The 27,458-nt window shown below is 40.1% G+C and overlaps 1 protein-coding gene and 1 long non-coding RNA gene across 5 annotated transcripts in view; both read left to right on the top strand.

The window, feature by feature from the left end:
- The first annotated feature begins 8,260 nt into the window (after positions 1-8,260).
- On the top strand, positions 8,261-18,631 carry LOC117516185. The gene is made up of 3 exons (XR_004562326.1): positions 8,261-8,365; positions 9,212-9,214; positions 18,620-18,631. It is a non-coding gene; the product is annotated as an uncharacterized LOC117516185 (long non-coding RNA).
- Positions 18,632-18,887: 256 nt separating this feature from the next.
- Positions 18,888-27,458, top strand: part of cbfb (core-binding factor subunit beta) — a 73,773-nt gene continuing 65,202 nt past the window's right edge. For 2 of the 4 annotated variants that reach the window (XM_034177092.1, XM_034177091.1), the window contains exons 1-2: positions 18,888-19,107; positions 20,010-20,096. In XM_034177092.1, coding sequence (XP_034032983.1) covers positions 19,030-19,107; positions 20,010-20,096 — 165 coding nt within the window. In that variant the 5' untranslated portion in view covers positions 18,888-19,029. The remainder of the gene's footprint in view (positions 19,108-20,009; positions 20,097-27,458) is intronic. The other 2 variants (XM_034177094.1, XM_034177093.1) reach the window with 1 other exon arrangement.

Genomic DNA, 27,458 nt, shown 5'->3' with positions numbered 1-27,458 from the left:
AGTGGTGGATCAGGCGGAGGAAGTGATGATTGTGAAGGTAGAAGAAGGCTGCAGCAGGTCCTCAAACCCTGATCGTCTGCAATTTCCCAACCATTAGACCAAGCTAATGATCTGTCAAAGACCACGTGTTTGTTGGAGTGCAACGACATTTTCACATTAAGGAAACCACGCACTGGCATCCAACCATCTTCCTCGCCACAGACGGATCGTCACTAACTTCAAGTTCAGATGCTGTTACTTTTTTGTGTGATTACATATAAATACTGAGCTGCTCCAATTTTTCACATTGCAGCCACTTGCTTCCATGTTCTGTTGTTATTGACTTATTTGCTCTCTAGATGAGTGAACGCCTCACCCCGCCTCACCCACTTTGTCTTTTTCATGGGCAGACAGACAAACAGACAGGCTGGCTGACCATAACACTGTAACTGATATACTACTGGGCCGTGCACTGATCCAAATTTGTCTCTCAGCCACGGGATCCCAGGGTCTGACCAGGAATAAATGCACACATACATCCAGGCGTCTGTCCTGAACTCCTGCGTGCAACGGTACCACGTTCAGAGATATATCTGAGTGAGGAAGGAGGCTGATTCCCAGTCGATGCTGTAATCAGGCTACAGTTTGGTCACAATGAGCTCACATGTGGCCCTCCGTCTGGAGCCGCCTGACAATCCTGTCTGTTGGTGTAATGGTCACTTCCAAACTCATTTACACCAGAGAAGATGTGCAGAACCTTAAACCGCCTTCACGTGGAACAATTTCATGAGTATGCCACACCATCAATGAGATGTGAATGTCATTTGCCGAACAACAGTCTGAAAGAGTGGCGACTGAAGAAGAAGAAGAAGAAGAAGAAGAAGGGCCATTATTGTCATTGTTCATACATGAATACATAGAAAATTTGTCTTCTGCATTTAACCCGTCCTAACTACAGTTAGACACAATCCAATAACTACAAGCAGTGAGAAGACACAGTCCAACCCCCGGGGGACCAGTAACGCGTTACTCTAATCTGACCACTTTTTTGTAACGAGTAATCTAACAAGTTAATCTTTCCAAATGAGTAATCAGATTAAAGTTACTTCTCCAAGTCACAGTGCGTTACTATTATTTTTGCATTGTGGGTCGACAGCAGCATTAAACTTGGTCCGTGGGCAGGAGGTCGGGGTTCGACTGAACTGCCCACTTTAAGCAAGCTGTGAGCTTTTCATCAGCTCCGACTCGTCTTCACCTCTTAAAGCGCGGTGACAACAGCACACCTGCACTGAGCTTTACAAAGTCATTTTTATGCTTTATTTTTCTCCTTTATTTAGAATTCTGAGCTGACCTGCTCCGTATCGTCTCGTTAAAAACAGCTGATCCTCCACGACGCGTCAACAACTAACACTATTTTCCACTCAAATGCACCTAAACTCTCTTTCTGAGGACCACATGATGTGAAAACGCAATAAAACTTTCTTACCTGTAAATCTGGTCATGTTTTCTGCATAAATAAATGTTATCCATTCTTTGTGCTCAAATGCCAAAGCAGGGACGAATCCAGGTGGAATGGGGGCGTGGGGCAAGGATGTGCCCCCCTCCCCCACAACACCCCTAGATTAAACGTCCAGTTTTGAAGCCGTTTTATTACAACTACTAATACTGCTTAAAATAATAATTTTGACAAGTAAAATGTTTATAGAGAATTTAAATGTTAGAAAAATGTTAGAATTTAATAGTTACATTTACAAACAATGTAGGTTAGAAATTGCAAGTTTTACTGTTACAGTGCTGTCAACAGTTAAATATGAGATCAAGAAAGATTATTTTACTTTTTATAAAACAAGTATTTATTTTCATTGAAGTCAAAAAAGGGTGACTATAAAGTGAGTTTTGGCAAAACAGGTATCATTGTCATGTTGAGGTGACAGAGGGTTGTTGTCGGCAGCTGGGGAAAGTAACTAAAAAAGTAACTAGTAATCTAACTTTGTTACTTTTACAATTGAGTAATCAGTAAAGTAACTAAGTTACTTTTTCAAGGAGTAATCAGTAATTGGATTACTTTTTCAAAGTAACTGTGGCAACACTGGTGAGCACCTTGTGTGGCAGCAGCCTGACATCGGGGTGAATATGAGGCATTATTGTAAAGCGCTTTGAACATTTGATGCAGATGGAAAGCACGATATAAATGCAGTCCATTTACCATTTTATATGTCTGTCTGAAAGAACCCAGGCAGCAGATGAAGAGCTACAGCATGAAGGATTTAGTGTCATCTAGTGGTGAAGTTGCAGATTGCATTATGACATTGCTGGTCATGATGTAGTTTCCTTTCATGTTTTCACTTCTTTGGAGAGAGGGACCGTCTACGCTGTGTTGCCTTCTCTTGTAAAAAGCAATATGTTTGATCCTTTGTTCGCAAAAATGTGAGTTCTCAAAACTGATAGTCTGCAGGAGCAAACAATAAACAGGGGAAGCAAACACTGGTTCTTCTTTTTCTTGAGTCTTCCAGCCGTGCGACAAAATTCGAAAGACAGTTAGTATGTCATTTTTAGGCTACTGTATCAACCTGGTGGTGCTACATGATGGCGGGGGTGCACCCATGTAGAAATGAATAGTTCATTCTAACTTCATGAAAACATGTTGATTAACTGTTACAGTTCAATTTCTGTGAATAAACACTCCTAAATCCTACACACTAGTTTTAAATATGTAGGTACACATACGTTCTGCTGAGCTCCTATGACTACAGCACAACTATACGCTGATGCCAGCATAATCTAACCCACCTGGCAGGTGTGGCGTATTAAGATCTGGAACAAAATCAAACACCAGTCAATTAAATAACCAAGATGGAGAGAGAAACAAACAAACAAAAAAACAGGTGAGCCAGAGACAGAGAGGAGAAGGAGGAAACACCTGTGCCAGAGGCAACAGGGACAACCACGCTGGATTTAGAAGCCACCCCCATACTGACAGAGAGAAAAGACACCTGTGCTGGAGATGATGTCTTCCTCAAATAGCACTGACATCGCAGCAAGGAAAGCTGTTAGACAGATGATCAGGAATCGTGGCAAAAACACATTTAGTTTTGTACAAAATAATTCTTTATGAATCAGTGGCGTCATAATATATGGTACCATGTAGCTTTGACATTTGAACAAATGAATGTGCAATAATTGTGCTGGTTAATCTGCATCACGATCTGCCACAACTGCCAGGTGGATGGATTATCTTTGCAAACGTGAAGTGCTCATGAACATGAATTTTAAAAAATTCATGAACGAGATTTAAGAGAAATAAACCATTTATATATACATAGAAGAAATGTTGGATATTGATGGGAGTGAAACAAAAGTGTTGCACACACACACACACACACACACACACACACACACACACACACACACACACACACACACACACACACACACACACACACACATATATATATATATATATATATATATATATATATTTATATATATATATGTGCCTTCATCACTGATGTAAATAAAGTCCAAGGACATATTCAGCAACTTGGAAATATTCATGTATCCATCCTCTGACTTATCTGAAGAAAACTGGCAATAAAATATGTGGAATACCAATGGGCCGATTACTTTTTGTGTGTATATATATATATATATATATATATATATATATATATATATATATATATATATATATATATATACATATATATAAGGTTTATCTTTAAGAAAATTATACATACATATATATATATATATATATATATATAAGGTTTATCTTTAAGAAAATTATACATATATATATATATATATATATATATATATATATATATATATATATATATATATGTATATACATATATATAAGGTTTATCTTTAAGAAAATTATACATATATATATATATATATATATATATATATATATATATATAATGTTCTTAAAGATAAACCTTAGTGGCTTAGTGGCACCTAAGTGGCTCTACTCTACTCTTTTCTACTCTCCTATTTTACGCTTCCTTTTAGATATTTAGATATACCTTAGTATACTAGCATAGTCCCACCTTAAAATTGGAATATAATATATAAGATATACCTTACTGAATTGTCATGTACCCATCCCCCAACTTATCTGAAGAAACATGGCAATAATACAGATTATTTACAGGTATTATACCAAAGGGGCAGATTACTTATGCAACCCATCATCTTGGCTTTTATATGCTTAATTAATTTATATCAAATTGTAGAGATTTGCTTTGAGTTTGAGGAAGATAATTTTAGATATTTTTATACTGAGAAGCCAGATTTACTTTTTGTATTTGAAATGGCATAAACAAATTAACATGTGTGAAATAACAAAGGGCAGAATACTTATTTTTATATGTGTGTGTGTGTGTGTGTGTGTGTGTGTGTGTGTGTGTGTGTGTGTGTGTGTGTGTGTGTGTGTGTGTGTGTGTGTGTGTGTGTGTGTGTGTGTGTGTGTGTGTGTGTGTGTGTATTTCTCTTTCATTATATTAGGTGCAGTTTGCAGTTTTCCATCACATAATCCTTGAAGACAATTATTCCAGTAAGTTTCATACAAATCTGTCAAGATGTTTTTGTAATTTTGCTCAAACAGACAAAGACATGACCTCCTTTGCAGTGAAGCAGTGAGAAAAATATCTATTTAAGACGTATTGACAATGTTTTCAAGCTGCATTCTTCTCATACATGATGTATTTGGTCTTTTTACCACCTGCCGTGAATTGCTTTTGCTGTGAGAGCAGAAAATATTGTGTCGACAAGTCAGGCGGGAGTTTACCGTTTTGATTTCTGTTTCGCAAACTTGCAAACACCACATTTGGTGAACGGCGTCAGGAGCCGGTATCACTCAGGTAGCCACATGCTGTGGAAACACAGACAAAAAGGAAGATGACAAGTTTCTTTGTTGTTTTTTATACGCGCACAGTGAAGCACATTAAAGACTCGGCGATGCATCTTCACTTTCTCTCCTGATTGTCTGGAGTCAGCTGTGTGTCACTGTAGCATCATTAACTTTTCTGTGTCACTGGTGTGTTTAAATATTTATTAGACCACGTCCATGGCGTCATCTACTAAAGCAGCAAAAAGCTAAGAGATTTCTGTTTGTGTCCTGGAATAACAATGACGACAAACAAGAACAGGGACAACCCATGTGATACAAGGAAAACCTGCAACAAATTGATAGATGCCTCCATCCACAGGGCAGGAGGGGGTCACAAAATTGTTTGACAACTATGAAATGTACGTAAATCACATGCTGTTCACTTTGCAGTCATCAGATCTCAACTCATTTGACCATGTGGTAGATATTAGACCAGTATGTTAGACAGAACTATTTCAAACAAGGAAGGGATCAGAGATGATCCTGTACTGAAAGTAGAGAGCAGGTTGAGACGACCCTGGAGATGTGGAGATATGCTCTGGACAGAAGGGGAATGAAAGTCAGTTGGAGCAAGAGAGAATAATGTCTGTGAATGAGAGGTTACATGTTGGAATGATGAGGTTGCAAGGAGTAGGAGTGGTGAAGGTTGCATGGCTTGGACGTGGTGCCACAAAGAAAAGGACAGGAGAGGTGCCAGAGCTGAAGATGCTGTGATTTCCCTTGGGAATGATGAGGGCAGATTTGAGGACAGATGTGAAGAGGCTAGGATGAGGATAAGCAACTCCAAATATGAGACCATTGTCCTGGATTAGAAAAGGGTGGATTATCCCCTCTGGGCAAGGGAAGACTTATTGTTCTTGTTAGTGGAAGAGTTCCAACTATCTCAAGGTCTTGTTCACAAATGAGGATAAGATGGAGCATGAGATTGTTCGTTGAATCTCGTGCTCCGTCTTCAGGCTGCAATTGAGGTGGCTGTTGTACCCACTGGGGTGAAGAAAGGCTCTTAATTTAGCAGGTGACTGATGCTCCTATCCTCACCTATGATCATGAGCTTTGGGTAATGACCGAAAAAACAAGGATACAATGACATACAATGAGACAATGAGATTCCTTCATCTGGTATCTTGGCTTCCGCTCAGGGACAACATGAGGAGCTCGAACATCCAGCAGGCACTCAGTCTGGAGCCACTGCTTCTTTGCATAGAAATGAGCCAGTAGAAGTGCTTCAGGCATCTGCTGAGGATGCCAGCTGCTTGTCTCCTGTCTTACAGGCACGTATAACTGGGAGGAGGCCCCAGGGAAGACCCAGGACATGCTGGAAGGATTATATTTCCTAATTTGCTTAGGAACGCCTCGGGATACCCTAGAAAGAGTTACAAGACTCAGCCGAATGAATGAATGATGTGGATACCAGAGATGGGACGATGTCACTGTCAAGTCATTCTCAAGTCTTCTATCTACAAGTCCCAAGTCAAGTCTTAAGTCAGCTTTCAAACAGTTGGTGGTCATTATGACTTGAGACTTGACTTAGGACTTGTAGATAGATGATTTGAGAATAACTTGATGGTGATTTCTTCCCACCTCTGGCGGATACACAGGATTAGGAATTAACATATCAGAGATGCTAGAGTGTGATTATTTGGACACCTGCAGAGGAGGGGCAAAGGTTATATTGGAACCACCAGGCAGGCGAAGTCGGCCCCAGGTGTGAACTCTAACCCCACCAGAACCCTAACCCAGGCCGGGTTCTCCCAGGGTAGAGCCCTCGTTACCAATCAGAGGAAGTGAACTGACAGTATGTGAATGAAGCTCCTTGCAGGCATCTGCTGGTAGTTTCTGTTACTCTTCTGTATTCTGTTACATTCAAGCTCTTTAACCCTTAGATGACCCGATGACCCGGTCAAAAATGACCCGTTGAGGTTGTTTTCTTGAAATATATTTGTAATGAAAAATTTTTATCATTTCATATTCCAGGTATTCCTCAAAAAACATGTTTTTGATATAATGACATTTACATTTTGAACTTACCTTTTATACATTTTAAGAAATTGTAGTTTTTGTATTACTACCCCAAGCTTCCATAAGTGGGTCAAAAATGACCCGCATGCATTTTCTATGGAATCCAAAGGAAACCTTTGATTCAGGAATAAATTAACTGCAGACCACACTGACTATATCAGAAGTCTCATCCCTCAGGAAACACATTTGATGATAAGAGGACCAGAGCATTCTGACTGGAAACAGACCATATTCCGCCATGTATGGGACCTGTTCCTGGCCAACTGCAGACAGCGATTCATCCCCAGTGATTTTTTCACTGTGGATGAACAGCTTGTGCCATTCAGGGGTAGGTGCAAGTTTCTACACATGCCAAGCAAGCCCGCCAAGTACGGCCTAAAGATCTTCTGGGTTTGTGATGCACACGTCCCTTATGCAATACATGGTATAGTTTACCCGGGGAGACAACAGGAGAAGAAGTTCAGAAGAATCTGGGGAAACATTGTCCAGCAATTGTGTCGTAGATTTAGAAATACAGGTCACAACATCACCATGGATACCTTTTTCATCAGTGTGCCTCTTGCATGGCATCTCCTGGAGAAGGATCTCACTATTGTGGGGACTCTACATCACAACAAGCCAGACATCCCTCTGATGAAGCCTTCCAAGTCCCGGGAGGTTTACAGCACAGAGTTTGGATTCAACAACAGCCTTACCATGGTCAGCTATGTCAGAAAGAAAGGAAAAGCTGTTGTGCTCCTGAGCACGATGCACCATGACACAATAGTGGATGAAAATAGCAGAAAGAAAAAAATAGAAGTGATCACATTTTACAACAAGACGAAAGGAGGTGTAGACACCACTGACCAGATGGTTGGGACCTACACCTGCAAGCGCCAAGCACAGAGGTGGCCCATGGTTCTGTGGTACAACCTAATTGACATCGCCGCCTTGATTGCCTGCACCTTTTTCACAGCTCAGCACCCAGAATTCAAGAGCGGCATCAACAATACACGACGGCTCTTCCTCAAAGAGCTGTCAAAGGAGCTTGTCACACCACACATGAGGAGTCGACTGGAAGGCTGCCCCCAACTGCAAACCTCGATTATTGAAGCAATGGAAAGGTGTGGGGTGACAAAAGCCACAACCCAGCCACAGGAAAGAAGCAGACAGGGCCAACCAAAGAGGAAGAGGTGTCAGATCTGCCCAAGCAACAAAGATCGCAACGTCAAAAATAGGTGTTCACGTTGTTCGAATGTTGTTCTGGGTAATTTTCTTTTTTCAAAAATGTTAAAAAATAAAAAATAAAGATATTTCAAACATAAAATCATTCTTGTGTGGTCCTAAATATAATACTAAATATTATAGGCTACAAGTGATTATTTTTAACCAAAATGACAAAAATGGCTTAAAAACACATTGATTCTAATATGGGTCATTTTTGACCCACTTATAGAAGAGTGTAGGGTCCAGTCACTCGTGCATCTAAGGGTTAAGTTTCCAGGATTCCTTTTTGCAGTGGTATATTTCAGCTCTCGCCAAAGGTTTTCCATGGGATTTAGGTCAGGACTCATGTCTGACCAATTTAAAACGGTCCATCCTTTCTTTTTCACACTCACTTCTGTGTTGTTGGATGTGTGTTTTGGATTGTTATCCTGTTGAAAACTCCAAGACCTTGACCTCAAACCTACTCCTGAACTCCAATTCTGGGCAACACATGTGGTCTTGGTGGTCCGGATGCAAACCAGTTCCGTCATGTGGTGTTTGGGTCAACGTGCACCATCAGTGCACGCTCTCAAACCTTTCCTGCTCTGCACAAACTTAAAATCAAAATGTGCAATAAAGCGTGCAAAGCGTGACGATGAGCACAGACTACATGTCAGAACTCTTTACCATGGCAACCACAGATGATCTGATTAATTAATGAACCTTTTACTGCTACACCAGCTTCTGCTGTTAATCACTCACACACTGTTTGGCCTGCAGCTAAAACACACACACACACACACACACACACACACACACACACACACACACACACACACACACACACACACATACACACACACACACACACACACACCACACACACACACACACACACACACACACACACACACACACACACACACACACCCACACACAATGGGCCAGTTTGTAGCAGTAAAACACTGCGAGCGTGCTCCTCTGGGCATCTGCATGGAAGAAGGTTATGGTGGAAATCACTAACATGTGGCTCGTAAAAAGAGTGTTTTTCTTCATGAAGGGGATCCCGAGCATATGGTGCAGCCCGAAGCTTCGCTTCCAGGCACACAAACCCTGATAGAGTCAAGAGAGATGGTGATTGACTTCAGGAGGAAGAAGACGACTTTACTGCCACTTAGGATTAGGGGGGAGGTGGTGGAGGAGGTGGAGGACTACAAATACTTGGGAGTGGTGATTGGCAACAGACTAGACTGGGCATCTAATACTGACGCTGTGTGCAAGAAGGGGATGAGTAGACTCTATTTCCTGAGGAAGCTGAGATCCTTCAATGTGTGCAGCAAGATGTTGGAGATGTTCTACAATAGTGTTGTTGCCGGTGCCATTTTCTTTGCTGCTGTGGGTTGGGGCAGCAGCATCAGAGCCAGGGATTCAGATAGACTGAACAAGATCATTAACAGAGCTGGCTCTGCACTTGGTCAAGGGCTGGAGTCGCTGGAGATGGTGGTGGAGAGGAGGACACTGAGGAAGTTGTTGTCCATTATGGATAATGAACAGCATCCTCTCCACCGTACAGTGGTCGAACAGTGGAGCAGCTTCTCACACAGGCTGCTTCAGCTCCGCTGTCGAAGGGACAGATACAGGACATCTTTCCTGCCACATGCTATCACACTGTATAATAAAAGCTGATCCATCCTTTATCAGTATATTGAGACACCCCATGACATCTGGTGTATACTGCTAATCCATATATCGGCTCTAATATACTGTTACTGTACATTATTACTGCACACTGTACATTATTATTGCACACTTTGTTATACGTTGTATTTTTTTCTTTATTTCGAATTTAATTTTATATATTTTATTTCTATTTTATTCCTTATTTTATTCTACTATTAATAGTGGGAACAAGGGTGCACTGTCTAAGTGTAAATGCTGCTACTGCAAAGAAATTTCCCACCTTGGGATGAATAAAGTATTTCCAATCTATTCTATTCTGACACCACAAAACAAATGTGGCAAAAATGGTCTCGTTTCTGGTATTATACAAAGAGCTGACACCCTAGTTATTTAGGTGGGGAGGTTTTGATATGTGGCAGCCCGTACTTTTTACACTGCTTGTGCTGCACTCCAGGTACCGCGCATCTGGAAAATATTCACAGCGCTTCACTTTTCCACATTTTGCTATGTTACAACCTTATTCCAAAATGGATGGAATAAACTTTTTTCCCTCAACATTGCACACACAATACTCCATAATGACAATGTGGAAAAAAGTATTATTTATTTATTTATTTTAGGTTTTTGCAAATTTCTTAAAAAAATTTAAAAACTAAGAAATCACGTGTACATAAGTATTCACAGGCTTTCCCATGAAGCTCAAAATTGAGCTCAGGTTCATCCTGTTTCCACTGATCATCCATGAGATGTTTCTACAGCTTAACTGAAGTCCACTTGGGGTAAATTCAGCTGATTGGACAGGATCTGGAAAGATACACACTTGTCTACATATAAGGTCCCACAGCTGACAGTGTATGTCAGAGCACAAACCAAGCATGGAGTCAAGGGAATTGTCTATAGACCTCAGAGACAGGATTGTCTAAAGGCACAAATCTGGGGAAGAGTACAGAAACATTTCTGCTGTTTTGAAGGTCCCAGTGAGCACTGTGGCCTCCATCATTCATAAATGGAAGAAGTTCAGATCCACCAGGACTCTTCCGAGAGCTGGACGCCCGTCTAAACTGAGCGATGCGGGGAGAAGGGCCTTGGTCAGGGAGGTGACCAGTTGACCAATGGTCACTTTGTCAGAGCTCCAGCATTCCTCTCTAGAGAGAGGAGAACATTCCAGAAGGACAACCATCTCTGCAGAAATCCACCAATCAGGCCTGTATGGTAGAGTGGTCAGACGGAAGCCACTCATTAGTAAAAGGCACATGACAGCCCACCTGGAGTTTGCCAAAAGGCACCTGAAGGACTCTTACACCATGAGAAAGTTCAATCTTTGTCTGATGAGACAAAGATTTAACTGTTTGGCATGAATGCCAGGTGTTATGTTTAAAGGAAACCAGGCACCATCCCTACAGTGAAGCGTGGTGGTGGCAGCATCATGCTGTGGGGATGTTTTTCTGCAACAGGAACTGGGAGACTAGTCAGGATCGAGGGAAAGATGAATGCAAGAGACATCCTGGATGAAAACCTGCTCCAGTGCGCTCTTGACCTCAGACTGGAGCAAAAAGTTATCTTTCAGCGGGACAACGACCCTAAGCAGACAGCCAAGATATCAAAGGAGTGGCTCCAGCACAACGCTGTGAATGTCGTTGAGTGGCCCAGCCAGAGCCCAGACCTGAATCTGATTGATCGCATCAACAAAGTATTGGCAAAGGGTGTGAATACTTACGTACGTGTGATTTCTTCCAACCCCAATTCCAATGAAGTTGGGACGTTGTGTAAAATGTAAATAAAAACAGAATACAATGATTTGCAAATCCTCTTCAACCTATATTCAATTGAATACACCACAAAGACAAGATATTTAATGTTCAAATTGACAGACTTTATTGTTTTTGTCCAAATATTTGCTCATTTTGAAATGGATGCCTGCAACCCATTTCAAAAAAGCTGGGACAGTGGTATGTTTATCACTGTGTTACATCACCTTTCCTTCTAACAACACTCAATAAGCGTTTGGGAACTGAGGACACTAATTGTTGAAGCTTTGTAGGTGGAATTCTTTGCCATTCTTGCTTGGTGTACGACTCAGTTGTTCAACAGTCCGGGGTATTTTGCGCTTAATATTGTGCCACACATGTTCAATGGGCGACAGGTCTGGACTGCAGGCAGGACAGTCTAGTACCCGCACTCTTTTATTGCGAAGCCACGCTGTCGTAACATGTGCAGAATGTAGCTTGGCATTGTCTTGCTGAAATAAACAGGGACGTCCCTGGAAAAGCCGTTGCTTGGATGGCAGCATGTGTTGATCCAAAACCTGGATGTACCTTTCAGCATTGATAGTACCATCACAGATGTGTAAGTTGCCCATGCCATGGGCACTAACACACCCCCATACTATCACAGTTGCTGGCTTTTGAAGTTGCGCTGGTAACAATCTGGATGGTCTTTTTCCTCTTTTGTCTGGAGGACACAACGTCCATGATTTCCAAAAACAATTTGAAATGTGGACTCATCAGACCACAGCACACTTTTCCACTTTGCGTCTGTCCATTTCAAATGAGCTCGGGCCCAGAGAAGGCAGCGGCATTTCTGGATGTTGTTGATGTATGGCTTTTCCTTTGCATGGTAGAGTTTTGACTTGCACTTGTAGATGTAGTGACAAACTGTGTTAACAGACAACGGTTTTCTGAAGTGTTCCTGAGCCCACACGGTAAGATCCTTTACACAATGATGTCAGTTTTTAATGCAGCGCTGCCTGAGGGATTGAAGGTCACGGGCATTCAATGTTGGTTTTCGGCCTTGCCGCTTACATGTAGAAAGTTCTCCAGATTCTCTGAATCTTCTGATTATATTATGGACTATAGATGATGGATTCCCTAAATTCCTTGCAATTGAACATTGAGAAACATTGTTCTTAAACTGTTGGACTATTTTTTTATGCAGTTGTTCACAAAGTGGTGATCCTCGCCCCATCTTTGCTTGTGAATGGCTGAGCCTTTTGGGGATGCTCCTTTTAATCCCAATCATGACACTCACCTGTTTCCAATTAACCTGTTCACCTGTGGAATGTTCCAAACAGGTGTTCTTTGAGCACTCATCAACTTTCCCAGTCTTTTGTTGCCCCGTCCCAACTTTTTTGAAATGTGTTGCAGGCATCCATTTCAAAATGAGCAAATATTTCCACAAAAACAATAAAGTTTATCAGTTTGAACATTAAATATCTTGTCTTTGTGGTGAATTCAATTGAATATAGGTTGAAGAGGATTTGCAAATCACTGTATTCTGTTTTTATTTACATTTTACACAATGTCCCAACTTCATTGGAGTTGGGGTTGTAGTTTCTTATCTTTAATAAATTTTCAAAAATTTCAAAAAGTAATTTTTTTTCATGTTGTCATTGTGGGGTTTTGTGAGTAGAATTTTGAGGGAGAAAATCAATTTACTCCATTTTGGAATCAGGCTGTAACATAACAAAATGTGAAAAAGGTGAAGCGCTGTGAATACTTTCCAGATGCACCGTACTTAAGGGTGGGTGTCAAAATCCAACCCCTCATCCATGTTGTGACACCTGAACAACAGGTCAAGTAGGGGATTGCCTGGTTGGATGAAATACGGTGGGGACCTTGCATGCCCCGTGGCCACTACGGTAACCGTGACGGCCCAACAGGGGCCTTCATCATAAGACGACTAATGGAATTCTGGTGAAACAAGAAGTCCTCAAATGTGGATCAGGTGGAGGATGTGATGGCTTGTAACCCAATGGCTGTGAAAGCAGATGAAGGCTGTAGCAGGTTCTCAGAACCTGTTTGTCTGGGATTTCCCAGGCTATAGATCTGTCAAGGACCGTGTGTTTGCCGGTGTGCAACGACATTCCTACGTTAAACAAACTACCACACAGGTGTCTCCAGTTCAACCATGGATGTACGTTTTCTATGCTCTAACCTTGAGCAATTGATCAAGAGACAGTATTCTTCCCCACCGAGTTTTTGCCATGACAATGACTTAAGAGTAGGGGTGTAATCATGTATTGTACAGCCTGTATTGAATCGTGTTGTATTTTCAAAATGAGTACTGTGGTACCTTTTAAAATCATCTACCCCATGAAAGAAATGTTGATTTAATGAAGAACAACAACAACACACAACATAAATGTTTTATAAAAATGTACATAACAGTTAGCATGCAGGATGACAATTTTATGAATCATAATCATTTGCTTATTTCAACATTAAACCTTTATCACTGCAAAATTAGTGTGAATAGGGATCAGGATATGTACCTCTGCTCACAATACAATTCAAGAACAGTACTTTTTAAATGTAGAAATTCACTTTTCCACAGTCAATTAGAATATTTAAAAAGTGGCATTGCTTACCTTCAAATACATATTTCACAAAATTTCATAGGCCTTTCTCCAGTTTTTTTTGTTATTCTGCACATTTGCATAGCCTCCGCTTGTTTCTTGTTCACCACTGGAGGAGGCAGCACCACATGCAGTCGCAGAAAGCATAACAGAAGCCCAGAAAAAGAAGACAGCTGTTGTCAGCATAGCAAAACTAACTTAACATAACATAACATAACATAACTTTACTGTTCAGAACCAGTATGACTGTGTCAACATATTGTGAACCAAATTAAAGTTTGGGATTTTTCATATTGTAAGTTATATAGGAGTGTAAGTCACATTAATTTTTGAAAAAGTATTGCTACCACTTCATGCAACAAGTAGCAAAATGAATTCAATCACTGCATTATTTCTTTATAGTACGAACACTGTTTTAGCCAGCAGAAGCTAATAAGCAAATTGGTGGAATTTTAGCAGGTGGCCATTTAATTTTTTGGCCACTAAACAGAAGATCATATGCAAGGTAAAAGTTTGAAAACTCTTGCAAAACATTTATAAAAGATGACAGAATTATCTTGGCTTAGCTAACTTCTCATTTCTGTACTTGTCTCTTACAGAGACAAGTGTTGTTCTGAGCAATGTAAAACTTATATTCCCTCTTTTTCGTTCCAGAGCATAGCCTTTCAGGTAGTGAGCATGATTTATTAAATTTACTCATTCTCTAAGACATTTTTCTCATTTGGAGCTTCTTCTCTTTATCATCTTCTGCTTCTTCTTCTTCTTGTCTGGAGTGTGAATCACAGTACCTCATTGAGCAGCTTGTTATGTGTGTAGTTAATGCCATCTTGTGGCCATACTTGATAATGCAGCATTTTTCATATAAGTCACAGGACCTCCTAATTTTTTTTTTTTTTTTTTTAATCAATGTATACTCTGGAAAATACAGTACATTTATGCACTATCCTGGCTACCACTGTCAGACATGTTGAGTTTGTTTTTTGAGTTTTAAGGCACCAAAGTAGCAGCAACACATAACCATTTCATAATATTAAAATTAAGCTATCATCTGGTTCATAGTACATTTTTCAATTCAGGAGGTTTGTGTATCAGTGACGTCGTATCTCTTGCTTTAAAATGAATTTTTGATTTGTAACAGTTAATTGCTAATTGTGTATTACAATACGTATTGAACCATGATCAGTGTATCATGATTGGAATTCATATTGTATTATAGAGCCATGGTATTGTTACATCCATTACAAAGTGTTGGTTAGATTTTAAGAGAAATCTGAATACAGATCCAGGATCTGCCAGATCCACCAGATTAGTTTTTAACCTCTGTTTAACCAGGTTAGTCTCATTGAGATTGAGATCTCTTTTGTAAGGGAGACTTGGATGATTATAAAGTTTCCAATTCACCTAACCTGCATGTCTTTAAATGTGGGTGGAAACCCATGCAAACACGGGGAGAACATGCAAACTCCACACAGAAAGACCACAGGTCGCAGCCGGCGCGGTGCGGCGGCACAGGAAAAACACCTCCGTGTTGATAACCATTTGTAAAATCCAGGCGGCTTTTGATGGCTTTCAGTGGAGTGAGTATATGAGAAATTGTTTAACAGCTGGACATGTTCCAACTTGTCCTTAAGGCTTCCAACAGAGGTGTTTTTCCTGTGCCGGAGCGTCGCAGCAGCTGCGAGCCGACGCGCGGACCCGTCCGCACGTCTTTCATTAAAAAAATCTCCTTTAACAGTGGAATATCCGGATAAAATGCTGAAACCGACTTCTTCTGAAACTTCTCTGTTCTCCCACGACGTCCTGGATCAATAGAGCCTGAAATGTGGAGGTTTTAAGCTTGAAACAGGCTGATGACGCCGCCTGAGAGCGCTGTGCGACGTCTCGCACCATGGGAAGTCCTTAAAGCGACAGTATCACCTCAAAATCTCTCATCAGCCGTTAAAATTTTCACTGAAAACCAGCTTAATTTTTTCGAACCGTGTCCACTTTGATGTGTCTCACAGGTTTAGAAAAAATTTTGATCAAACAAAGCGCCAGTCTCTCAGCAACTTCTCAGACAAAGGAATTCCGATGAGGGGCTGGACGACTCCTCCCACAAGGCGTGCTCACAGGCGAATGACGTCACCGACAAGCGTGGAAAAACTCACGCATGCGCACGAGGGTTCAAGCATGTCTAACGTAAAAACATATGAATGAAATCCATATAGTTTTTAAAAAAATAAAAAGAACCTATACTTTATGGACAGACCTCGTATATACAAATTAGTAATTGAAAAAAAAAGAAAAATGAGAACTTTTAGACACAAAAGCCATAAGACTGTCAAAACCAATAACAAACCCCAAGGACAATATGTCTGGGAGATAAACCTTACCTGTCGTTCTGATTTAATCTTACTATATTTAGTCAAATCTTGTATATTTTGTCTGAGGTTGACTGAGGTTTTCTTTTTTAACTCCACAGTTTTACACAACTTCTTCTGTTCCCCGGTGAAATGATGTTATGCCCTTCAGGAGGTCCCCATGACTCAGTTTGGGACCCACTGCTTCATGATAATGGAAAAGGAATTTAATTTCTGTAGTGCTTTTCCCCACATCTGATAAAGAAGCTCAAAGCACACGCGCGCGCGCGCGCGCGCGCACACACACAGACAAGGTGCTCAACTGCACAACTGTTATTCCCCAGTTTGATGGGAATAGAACCAATCCTCTGCTGGCAAGCCTTTAACCTCCACCATCACCTCCCCAACGTGCGCACACCTTAATCTTGCAGATTCTTGTTCATAGTTTATTTAGGATTTGTGGCTGATTGTGCAACTAACAATCACGTTTCTCTCTCTCCCCTCTGTCTCTCTCTTTCAAACTTTTTCAAAGTTTAGATGGACTGAAATACATTTTTGCTTTAACTAAAAGTTATTTTTCTCAAACACATCACTCTTCTCAAACTTTCTGTGCAGTTTCTGCAGCGCTTGCGCACGCGCGGTGAAAGGGTCCGAGTCGCGTGGCCTCGTAATATTATTTGGGGGGGGGGGGGGAGAGGGGGAGTCTACAGCAGTCACAAGAGCGACTCGGCGGAGCCAGGAAGTAGACTGGTGCTGCATTCAAGTACTTAAGAAAAAAGCTCGTAATTTTGAATGAACCAAATGTTCCAGCGGTGAGAAACAAGTCGCGTCAGCAGTTGATCGAGACTTTTTCTAACGTTGCTTTTTGTGTGTGTGAGCATATGTGTATTTTTTAATTCAATCTTTTTTTTTTTTGTACCAATGAAAGCAACCACCTACAAAAGTTGCTTTTAGTTAAAGGCGCAGTTCTTATGCCCCCCCCCACCACACACAGCCCCACACAACCATTTTTGGTCTAAACTGTCACAAATATTTCAGGAATAGGTTTTAAAGATGACAAGACGCCACAATAAACTAAGAAGAAAAAAAGGGGCTTTCCCCCTGCATTGTTAATAAAGTAATAAATGAACATAAAGCTCCTGGGAAAATAGAAATACCAATGTAGAAAAAAGTTATGTATTACCACATTTTGTCTATCTATCTATCTATCTATCTATCTATCTATCTATCTATCTATCTATCTATCTATCTATCTATCTATCTATCTATCTATCTATCTATCTATCTATCTATCTATCTATCTATCTATCTATCTATCTAAATATCTAAATATATACATGTACTATAAATTAATATAATACAATATAAATTCTATATAATATAAATTAGCACAATATAAATTTTTGCCTGAAGCCAGAATATGGCCATCGGGTTTTGCGAAGACTTTGCGTCCGTCCATCCGTCCGTCTGTCTGTGCTCAGCGTAAGTCCAATCCTATTACTGCCAGAGTCTTCAAATTCACAGGGACAATTCTTGGGACACAGACCTTGGACAACTTCAAAGATGGTTAACCTTGACCTATTTTAAGAGGTCAGTAGGTCACATTCTGTTTAATATTTTTATGTTCATATGGCTGAGGGTATTTTAGCATTGCGTTATATTATACATTTTATATATAACAATTTTTGACAACTTATTCAGTTGTCAAATTATAAAAATGTATATAAAATTTATACATTATACATATAATGTATAAAATTTATATTGTTATGTTAATTTATAATATATAGAATTTCTATTGTATTATATTATTAATTTATATGTTTATTTATATATGATTGTATATAGAGATATAGTATAATATAATATAACAGAAAGCTGTATAGACAGATATAATTTGACAACTGAATAAGTTATCAAAAATTATATATATATATATATATATATATATATAATGGTGATAAATCCATAGGTATTTGACGCTTTTTGCAAGGAGGAGGGGCAGCACTTTAAAGTTTGAGGTAGTCTGATGAGAGAGAGAGAGAGAGAGAGAGGGAGAGCAACAGACATAAACCACTGTAAACCCCAAAACAGGATATTAAACTGCGATGTCACTTTATCTATGTATAACACATTTCATAGGATAGTATATTTTTATACTGAAAGCACAATTTTTACTATTATTTCAATCCCACGTCTCCTGTTTACACATTTATTTACTGTAGAATATTGACTGTATGTAGATCTTAATTTTTTATTTTTTGCTTGCTTTGACAATGTAAATTTATGTTTCCCGTGTCAATAAAGCTCCATTGAAATGAAATTGAAAATGACAGGGGGGGGGGGGGAGTCATCTGGAGGCAGAAGCGCACGAGCCACCATCCGCGGCGCGAGCGCATTGCTCCACACGGGGAAGGGGGGGGTGGAGAGAGCGCGCGCGAGGAGAGAGAGAGAGAGAGAGAGAGAGAAACACGGAAGAGAAGTAAGCGAGTGAGGGACGACAAGACGCTCGAGTCTGAACTTTGGCTGCGAGGAGAGACCAGAAAGAAGCCAAATATTCCGTCCTCAGCTCGAAGATGCCGCGGGTCGTCCCGGACCAGAGGAGCAAGTTTGAGAATGAGGAGTTTTTCCGCAAACTGAGCCGCGAGTGTGAGGTGAGTTCGGCGCACAGCGAGTCCACTTCCACGGCACAAAAACCGCACTGCCAAGTTTTTAAAAAGTTAAGCTTTTTTTTTTTTTTTTTTTAATCAAATGTTTTAAGACTCACAAAACATGTCGGTTTCTTTCGTTCACAAACACGTCCCCGTTCGACAAACCTGCGATAAAAATTTTGTTTTTCCTCTACCTACAGCCAGACTCACTCAGGTCATATGAATTAAAAATTATCATGTGTGTCTTTATACTCCCTTTTAATTCATAAACATTGTTTGATAACTCTTTAAACGTCGTTATTTTTGAAGCATCCTTGACATTCTTAAATTTTTTTTTATAATTTATAGTTTATAATCAAGATATGCACAGTATTGATTTGGAGGGAAAAAAATCATAAGGCGAAAATGCAACAAAAATGATTCTTCACGACAGAGTGCTACTAAGTATTAAAAAGTAGCTCTATTTTTTATTTTTCGGTTACAGTGTGGACTGGGTGTTTGAAGTTTGCATTTTAACTTGTTTTCTTGATATAATGCACTTTCAGATGTGCATTATATCAAGAAAAGAATGTGTAATCATGTGTCTCTTTATTTGTTTTGGAAAAAAAAAACATTTTGGAAAGGATTTTACTAGCACCCTAATGAAGACAAAATAATCTCCAAATCATATTTATACAGAAACACAAACATGCCTAGAAGGTTTTTTCGTATGTGTAACAGTGTTTTTTTGCTTCTTCTTTTTGGTAATGTAGAGCTGCTTTAAATCAAAATTCCTGTGGCTTTAAATTGCAGACTACTGCTGCCAGCAGGCATCACCTTTCACTGTCAAACAGCCCTATTTGCAGTGTTCCACGCAATCAGAGTATATCTGTGCTGCTTTTAAGGTTTTTTTGTTGTTGTTTCAGATTAAATATACTGGCTTCAGAGACCGGCCCCATGAGGAGAGGCAAGCCCGCTTCCAAAACGCATGCAGGGACGGACGGTCAGAAGTAGTGAGTACAAATTTAATATTGTCTTCAACAGAAAGGTTCATGACTAAACACAAATAAATGGATGGAGAACAGGGGTGACTTGATTATTTTAATGATGGGTTGGCCTGAGCTGGGCTGATGTTGAAGCTAAGACTTATGGGATGTTGGAGTTTCCCAGTTGAAAATATCCAAAAGGATGATGCTGGTGTTATTCATTTCTGCATTTTTTTTTCTTCCGAATTCCTCACACCGAGATTGATTTGTCAACCAGGTATTTGGTAAAAAAGTTGTACGTCGTGTTCATAAATTATCTGAGTGTACATAATATAGATACGTAATGGTGGTTAATTAATTGGGCGGCTGACCCAGAGCCTTCAGCATTTCTGGATGGATCTCATCAACCCTCGGGGCTTTACCACTGCAGAGTTGTTTGACTACTTCAGTGACTTCCACCAGGGAAAATGATGATGATCCTCCATCAGCTTCCAGCACTGCCCTTACTATAGAGTAGGCATGGGCCGGTATGAGATTTGGACAGTATGATAACCCTGGGCAAAAATACCGCAGTTTCACGATATTATGTATAGCTTTAAAATGTGCTTTAACAACATTATGGCTATTTGCATATGAAGCGCGTGTGATTTAGGAGCACTAATTGATGTGATGTCTACCGCTACGAGCACTATACCACTGATAACTTTAGAGAAAATACCAAAATAATAGTCACTCTTTGAGATATGTAGCATCTGCCCCGTGGGAAACATGACTTACTTGCTTAGGGAGAAACGTGGTTGGAATAAGGTCCGGAACTCTGGATGCTCAATACTTGGCCCAGCTTCACCAACAAAGTGCTTGGAATGGATGTATTTGTCCTTCTTGACATGTTTGTGGGAGAAATTTGGTCGACCACAAGTGCGACTCGAGTCCACCGCTTGTACTTCTCAGTGGTTTCAAAGATGGGACAAAGTTTACTCCTTCCATGTAATCCTTTGCGGGTATCTTGAATCGCTCCGCGTCCGACACAGACCATAGCTTTGTGGGCCGGTACTGTATTGCCACCGATTTTGGCTTGAAGGGCTGTTCCACAGAAAATGAAAAAGCCGACTTGGTCCTTTTAGACCGAGGGAGAAGTTCAGTGCAGACTTCGCCTCCTTCAGTCATGATGCAGAGCTAGCTAACATTAGCTGTCTGTTTGTAAACAGAGACAGAGGTGCGCATCATGGGGAAGGGCGGCAGCGGGTGCCTCCGCTCTGCCTGTCAAGAATTCTCATAACCCGCTCATACCGTAGGGACAGTATAATGGAAAATTTTAGTGGTTTTGATACTGTGGCTTTTTCATACCGTGGTATACCGTGAAACCAGTTATCAGCCCATGTCTACTATAGAGGGCGCTCCAGTCTGATGCAGGAGTTCCTCAAAGTGTTCCTTTGAAAGTAAATCATTGCCTGTCTAATTAATACAGTACAACAGGAAGCTCAGTGGGTTAGGAGTTGGGTTATCAATATATAGACTTTGGTTTCATTCCTGGTGGACCCAGAGATATTAAAAGTTACTGCTGAGATAAGTGAATGTCTCTACAAGGTCAACACTTTCACTGCATACAGATACTCTTCTGGTGGCTGAGACCATGAAGACACTGAAACCGTGGATCTTTGTATTGATCCAGGACAATCACAAGCTGAGACACTCAGATTCCTCACTCAGCTGAGCTTGGGTATCAGGGTATCCTTTGATTCCATAAAGATCACAGCATTGTCCATGAAGGTGAGGTCAGTAAAGCTTTCCTCACCAACAGAACCATCTAAGTCACTGGTTTCCACAACCCTACCCAGCACCCAGTGCATACAAGCATTGGACAGTGTAGGGCCCAGAACACATCCCTGAGGAATACTAGTCTTCACTATGAAAAGCTCAAGATTGTCTTCCTCTTCTCTTTAAAGCACTCACAGTGTCTGTGTATAGGATGGCTTTGATGTACAACAATGTGTTGGGGATCCTACAGATTCTCAGTATGTCCCAATGAGTACCCTGCTGCAGAGCTGGAATGCAGAGGCACGTTTCCCGGGTCAGAGACCAATACGATACCCCAATAGTTGTTGCTAACCATGCAGTCACCGTTTCCTTTCCAGATCTAGACAAGTCCTTTCTTCCAGTCTGTAAGGATGATACTGATTGAAACAGCATCTCCACTCACCTGGAAGAGCTCAACTTTGATGATGCAGATCATCAAGAGCATCAGTAAGAAGTTGGATGTCTAGTAATTTCCTACTTTTAAATTCTGATAACACGGAAGTTATGGTTCTTGGTCCAGCGAGGTATTGGCATCAATTTGATCAGCTAGCACTTAGCTTAGGTTCGTGTGTTATACATCATACGGATAAAGTGAGGAACCTTGGGGTAATTTTTGATCCTACGTTGTCCTTTGATCTCCACATTAGAGACATTACGAGGACTGCTTTCTTCCATTTGCGAACTATAGCAAAGATTCGTCCCATCCTGTCTATGGCTGATGCTGAGACTTTGATTCATGCATTTGTCTCTTCTAGATTGAACTATTGTAATGCTGTATTTTCTGGTTTACCGCAGTCCAGAATTAGGGGTCTTCAGCTGGTTCAAAATGCTGCTGCCAGACTTTTGACACAAAGCAGAAAGTTTGACCACATTACGCCCATTTTGGCATCCCTGCACTGGCTTCCAGTCGTTGCAAGATAAGATTTTAAAGTACTGTTATTAGTTTATAAAACTGTTCATGGACTTGCACCTCCCTCTGTGGCTGACCTGGTAAGCCCCTATGTACTAGCTCAGGCCCTGCATTCTCAGGGTGCAGGACTTCTATGTGTTCTCAGGGTGAATAAAAAGTCTGCCGGTCACAGAGCTTTCTCCTACCGTACCCCAGCTCTGTGGAACGATCTCCCGGCACACATTCGGCAGTCAGATACTGTGGAGACTTTTAAGTCACGTTTAAAGACTCATTTGTTTTCCCTGTTTTATCATTAGTGTTATGATGTGTTTTTATTCTTGTATTCTTTTATGGTTGTCTTTTTATTGTTTTAAATTTTTAATTCAGTTTTTTTATGTTGTGTGAAGCGCCTTGAGACAATTTCATCGTGAATTGGCGCTATATAAATTAATAAATTTGAATTTGAATCCTTGGAGTTTTCCCTGTCCTCAGCTATGTTACGGCCCTTTGCAATCTCATCAACATTTGGTGGTTCACAATTTACTGTGGAACACCTACAAAACTAATTATAGTTTTCTCCCTTTTTTCTTTGGTTCATCCAAAGAAAAACAATGATTTTGACAACCACAGTGCAGACAAAACCTCGTGCACTCTCTGTGAACTTTGGCAGACCCCAGGTTGGAAACAAAGTTCCTGACATTCGCTCCAGGGAGATTAAAAAAATGTAATATTTTAAATGTTCTTCTGGTTGCAACACATGAATTATAACTGCCTTCAGTATTACTTTTTGTAAAAACAGTGCAAATGAAACTGTGACTGGAACCAAAATGAAAGCAAAATAAAAAATTTTAATAGATCTGATGAATGCTTTAGTTTTAAAAATATTTTTGAATTACTTATCTTGCCAACCCCTTTCTTTCTCAGTGAGACTAAATCTGTACCCCAAAATATGAACATCATTACGCAAAACAATTTGAGCTGTCTTGGTAAAATTATTAGTGATAATAATAAAAAAAAAAAATCCAAACTGGTGATCTGCTGTGAAAACAGTGTGTTCAGAAAGAGAAGATTATCGATAAGGTGTGCAGACAGTTTATTTATGTAGTTAATTAATCGCCACATTAGCCTGTAAAATTTTTTAAATCAAGTTTAAAACTGTGCAGTTGGCAGCACTAATCTGAAGGATGCGTGTGCACGTTGACACATATTATGAGAACACGGTGATCACTTGACTTTGTGCAGTGATACAGCATGTGCACATGCACAGCGTGTGTTGATGTTTTGATCCATCACAGCATCAGGAAGTAGACATGTTATCAGACGTCAGGAGGCACCAGACTTAACTTCATTTACAGCCTTTCATGACTTCTTCCTCCTATATTTTACAGCTTGACTCATCTTTGTCTCACTTTTGTTTGGCAGCAGCGGGAGTTCTCACATTAACACATGTCAGCGTGGCCTCTCAGGCTTTCAACAAACACTGTCACAGCTGTAATTTGGGGTCTGAAATTTGGCACCTGACGTAGACGTTAGCAGTTATGTCTAATTTTAGTGGATGACAACCTGTACTGGATATAGCAGATGTAAACTAATTGACCAGAAAAATAGAAATGCGTGTGACCGTTCAACAGTGCAAAACAATAGTGTTGTTTAAGAAAAACTGCACAGGCCATTTTTCTTGTTGTTGTTTGGATGTCGACACAGATTTTTGTGACATCCTGAGTTAATAGTTACAGTCAAGTCCATAAATATTTGAAAAGTGACACAACTGTGGTAATTTTGCTACTGCACACCGTCACAGTGGAACTGAAACATTTGTGCCCAAGTGGAACTGGCATAATTTCTAAACATGTATTAATGTATGATTTTTCCTTCATAAGCAAAAACCAAAAAAGTCTTGACTCTTCTACAGGTTTGCTTGAACAATGCTGTATTATTTGGTAAATCCTCTGTAGGTCGCGGATTCTGTAGCGTGATGTGGATGAGAGTCTGACTCCCCCCTGGACAGGATGCCAGGGAGTCAACAGGTTCCATGAGATTTTATTGGGTTAGATATTAGCAAAAATTTTAATTTCATTTAACAAAATGAACTTGAAAATTTGTACATGTTTTTTTATTATAATGATTTTTTAATTAAAGCTTTTAACAGACTTTTTTAAAAAGTAAACTGAAAACCAAAAGTTAATATATAGTGCATAACCCACCTTAGTCACTTTTTTGAGTGTGCTTCAGGTTTCCCTAATATGTTCTCAGCGTCGTTTGAAGATTGTCTGTGTGCTGCCTGAACTCAGAGTCATTGTCTCCTTTCAGTCCACACTCTACTGTAGCATCACTCATATATCAAGTGTCTAAGACTGACTCCCCAAAGAAGAAAATGTGCCAGTGAACGCGCTGGAATCAAAGTCTTACTGGAAGGATTCAGTTCAGCACTGATTTTACTCAACATCAGTTAATGCATAAAATTCAAATGTTTGCTTGCAATTAAATACTCTGGTTAATCAAATGTGTAACCTCCAAACAAATATCTTTATTTAAAAAAAAAATAAAAATTTACAAAAATGTGACTAAAGATTCTGGGAGGACCAGAAACTGAATAGGACATATCAGACATGAGTGCACTTGTGCACTTGTGTTTTTCAATTTCAAACAAGGCTGGGTAATCCAATTAATAATCCATTTGATTTGATTCCAGCCTTTTAGATAGATTGCCTTCAAACCACAAAGTGACACGCTGCAATGCGGCAAATTTTCTTTATTCTGGTATTTTTGTGTATTGCAACATCATAGAAAATCGGCCTTTAGAAACACAACATATGTGTCAGAAATCGGGGAACAAACGCATAATTACAAAATAAAGCACATTAGCGAGGCACTGCTCAGTTTAAATCGTCACTGTATTAGTACTACTGGAGGTGTCTTTGAATTTCAATTCATTACATTTTATACAATGCCAAAAATCACAACAAAGCTGCCTCAAGGTGCTCCACACAAGTAAAGTTTAACCTTACCAACCCCTAGAACAAGAACACAGGTGAAAGTGGTGAGGGAAAAACTCCCTCTGATAAAGAGGAAGAAACCTCAAGCAGACCAGACTCAGAGGGGTGACCCACTGCTTAGGCCATTCTAACAGTTACAAGGTTTTAACAGTGTTTTACAGAGCTGAAGAAACAGAAAACAAAAACATCTGCTGCATCAGCTTCAGGCATGGCGTCTTGTGGTCAGTCTAGCATCCCGTGTATTTCCCTCCACACCTCGGACAGAGAGAAAAAGAGCAGAATCAGAAACAGGAAAGCAGAGAAAGTACTAAGGTGAGGTGGATTCCGCAGATTTCATCATGGGGAGCGGGGGTGGGGTGTTAGTGATGTACTCTTTAATCGTGAACATCACTGAGTTTTTAAAATGCTTATTGCAAAGCGTTCTCTTTTTTAATGACATCGTGTAACTTTCATAAGTCCGCGGACACTGATCTGTGTGTTACAGATACAAATCAGTTTCCTTGGATCCGCGGAGTTTCGCAGAGGAAAAATGCCACTCACAAAGCGTAGCTGTTACGACAGTTGTCGTAAAGCAGGACTGGTTGGTTGCTGCGGCGACGCTGTGCCTCCTGTGCGGCGCTTAAGCTAAAATTAGCATGTGGACATCCCAAACTTTTAGAGCTTTCAAGTTTTTAAAAGATTTGTGCAGCGTGTCTGTCACGGGCCGACGTTGCACACAGAGAAGATGGCGAGAAAGACTGTTCGAAAGTCTTATAAGGACAACAATCCGTGGAATTGTCGCTGTTTTCATCAACACACCTGAAAGATAAAAGAAATGGGAAAAGTGAACTGTGCTCTCAGGAAAACACGGTAAGGATTTTTCTCTCCTTGGAAAATAAATATTCTGCTGTTCAAACAGGATTTTAGTAAGATTATATGACTTTTTTATTATTTATGTTGACTTTCTTTCATTGGAAAAAAGACTGGCTTTGAATGGATTTACAGGAATTTACACAAGAATATAAGTGACTTTTTACTATAAGTTATGTTATTGATATTTTACCACGATTTTCCAAATATTCTCCAAGCTTTAGCTGTGGTTTTTGAAATGCTGTAACAGTTTTTTCAGTCTTCATAAATTTCATGTAAATTCGTCTTAGTTAATGCATAATTTGGTTTACAATTAAAAGGAAAATCATTCCAGGTCCTACTTCCACGTCATATTCTGTTATTTCAACATCATCATTGACAGGTCAAATAAAAGGTTGAATATAGGATTATTTAAATAGCCACTAATTTTGAGATTTGTTTTTCCAGGAGATGCTGAAAAAGTATCATTACATAAAAATTAAATTCTGGGGCCCCACAGAGCCCTAGACCCCAGCTCCTGGGGAGCTGTACTCCCCCCCCCCGCAGATTTTCCTCGGATTTCACAATTTTCATTTCACAGCCCTGATTACTAATAAAATTAATTTAATAGAATAGGAAGCATAGTTCCATACTATGCCAGTATGCTAGCCATACGAAAGGGAGAATAAATGTCTTCAGTCGTGTCTTGAATGTCTCCACAGAATCAGACTGTTTTATCTCCATGGGGAGTTCATTCCACAAAACAGGTGCACAATAAAAGAAAGCTCTGTGTCCCACAGAGGTTTTATTTAGTCTTTGGACACAAAGTAGTCCTGCACCATGAGAATGCAGAGTCCGGGCCGGTACGTAGGGTTTAAT

The sequence above is a fragment of the Thalassophryne amazonica genome, chromosome 8 (genome assembly GCF_902500255.1).
Source record: "Thalassophryne amazonica chromosome 8, fThaAma1.1, whole genome shotgun sequence".
Taxonomy (NCBI): Eukaryota; Metazoa; Chordata; class Actinopteri; order Batrachoidiformes; family Batrachoididae; genus Thalassophryne; species Thalassophryne amazonica.
Note: the sequence above shows the minus strand (reverse complement) of the source record. Positions and strands in the feature narration are given on the sequence as shown.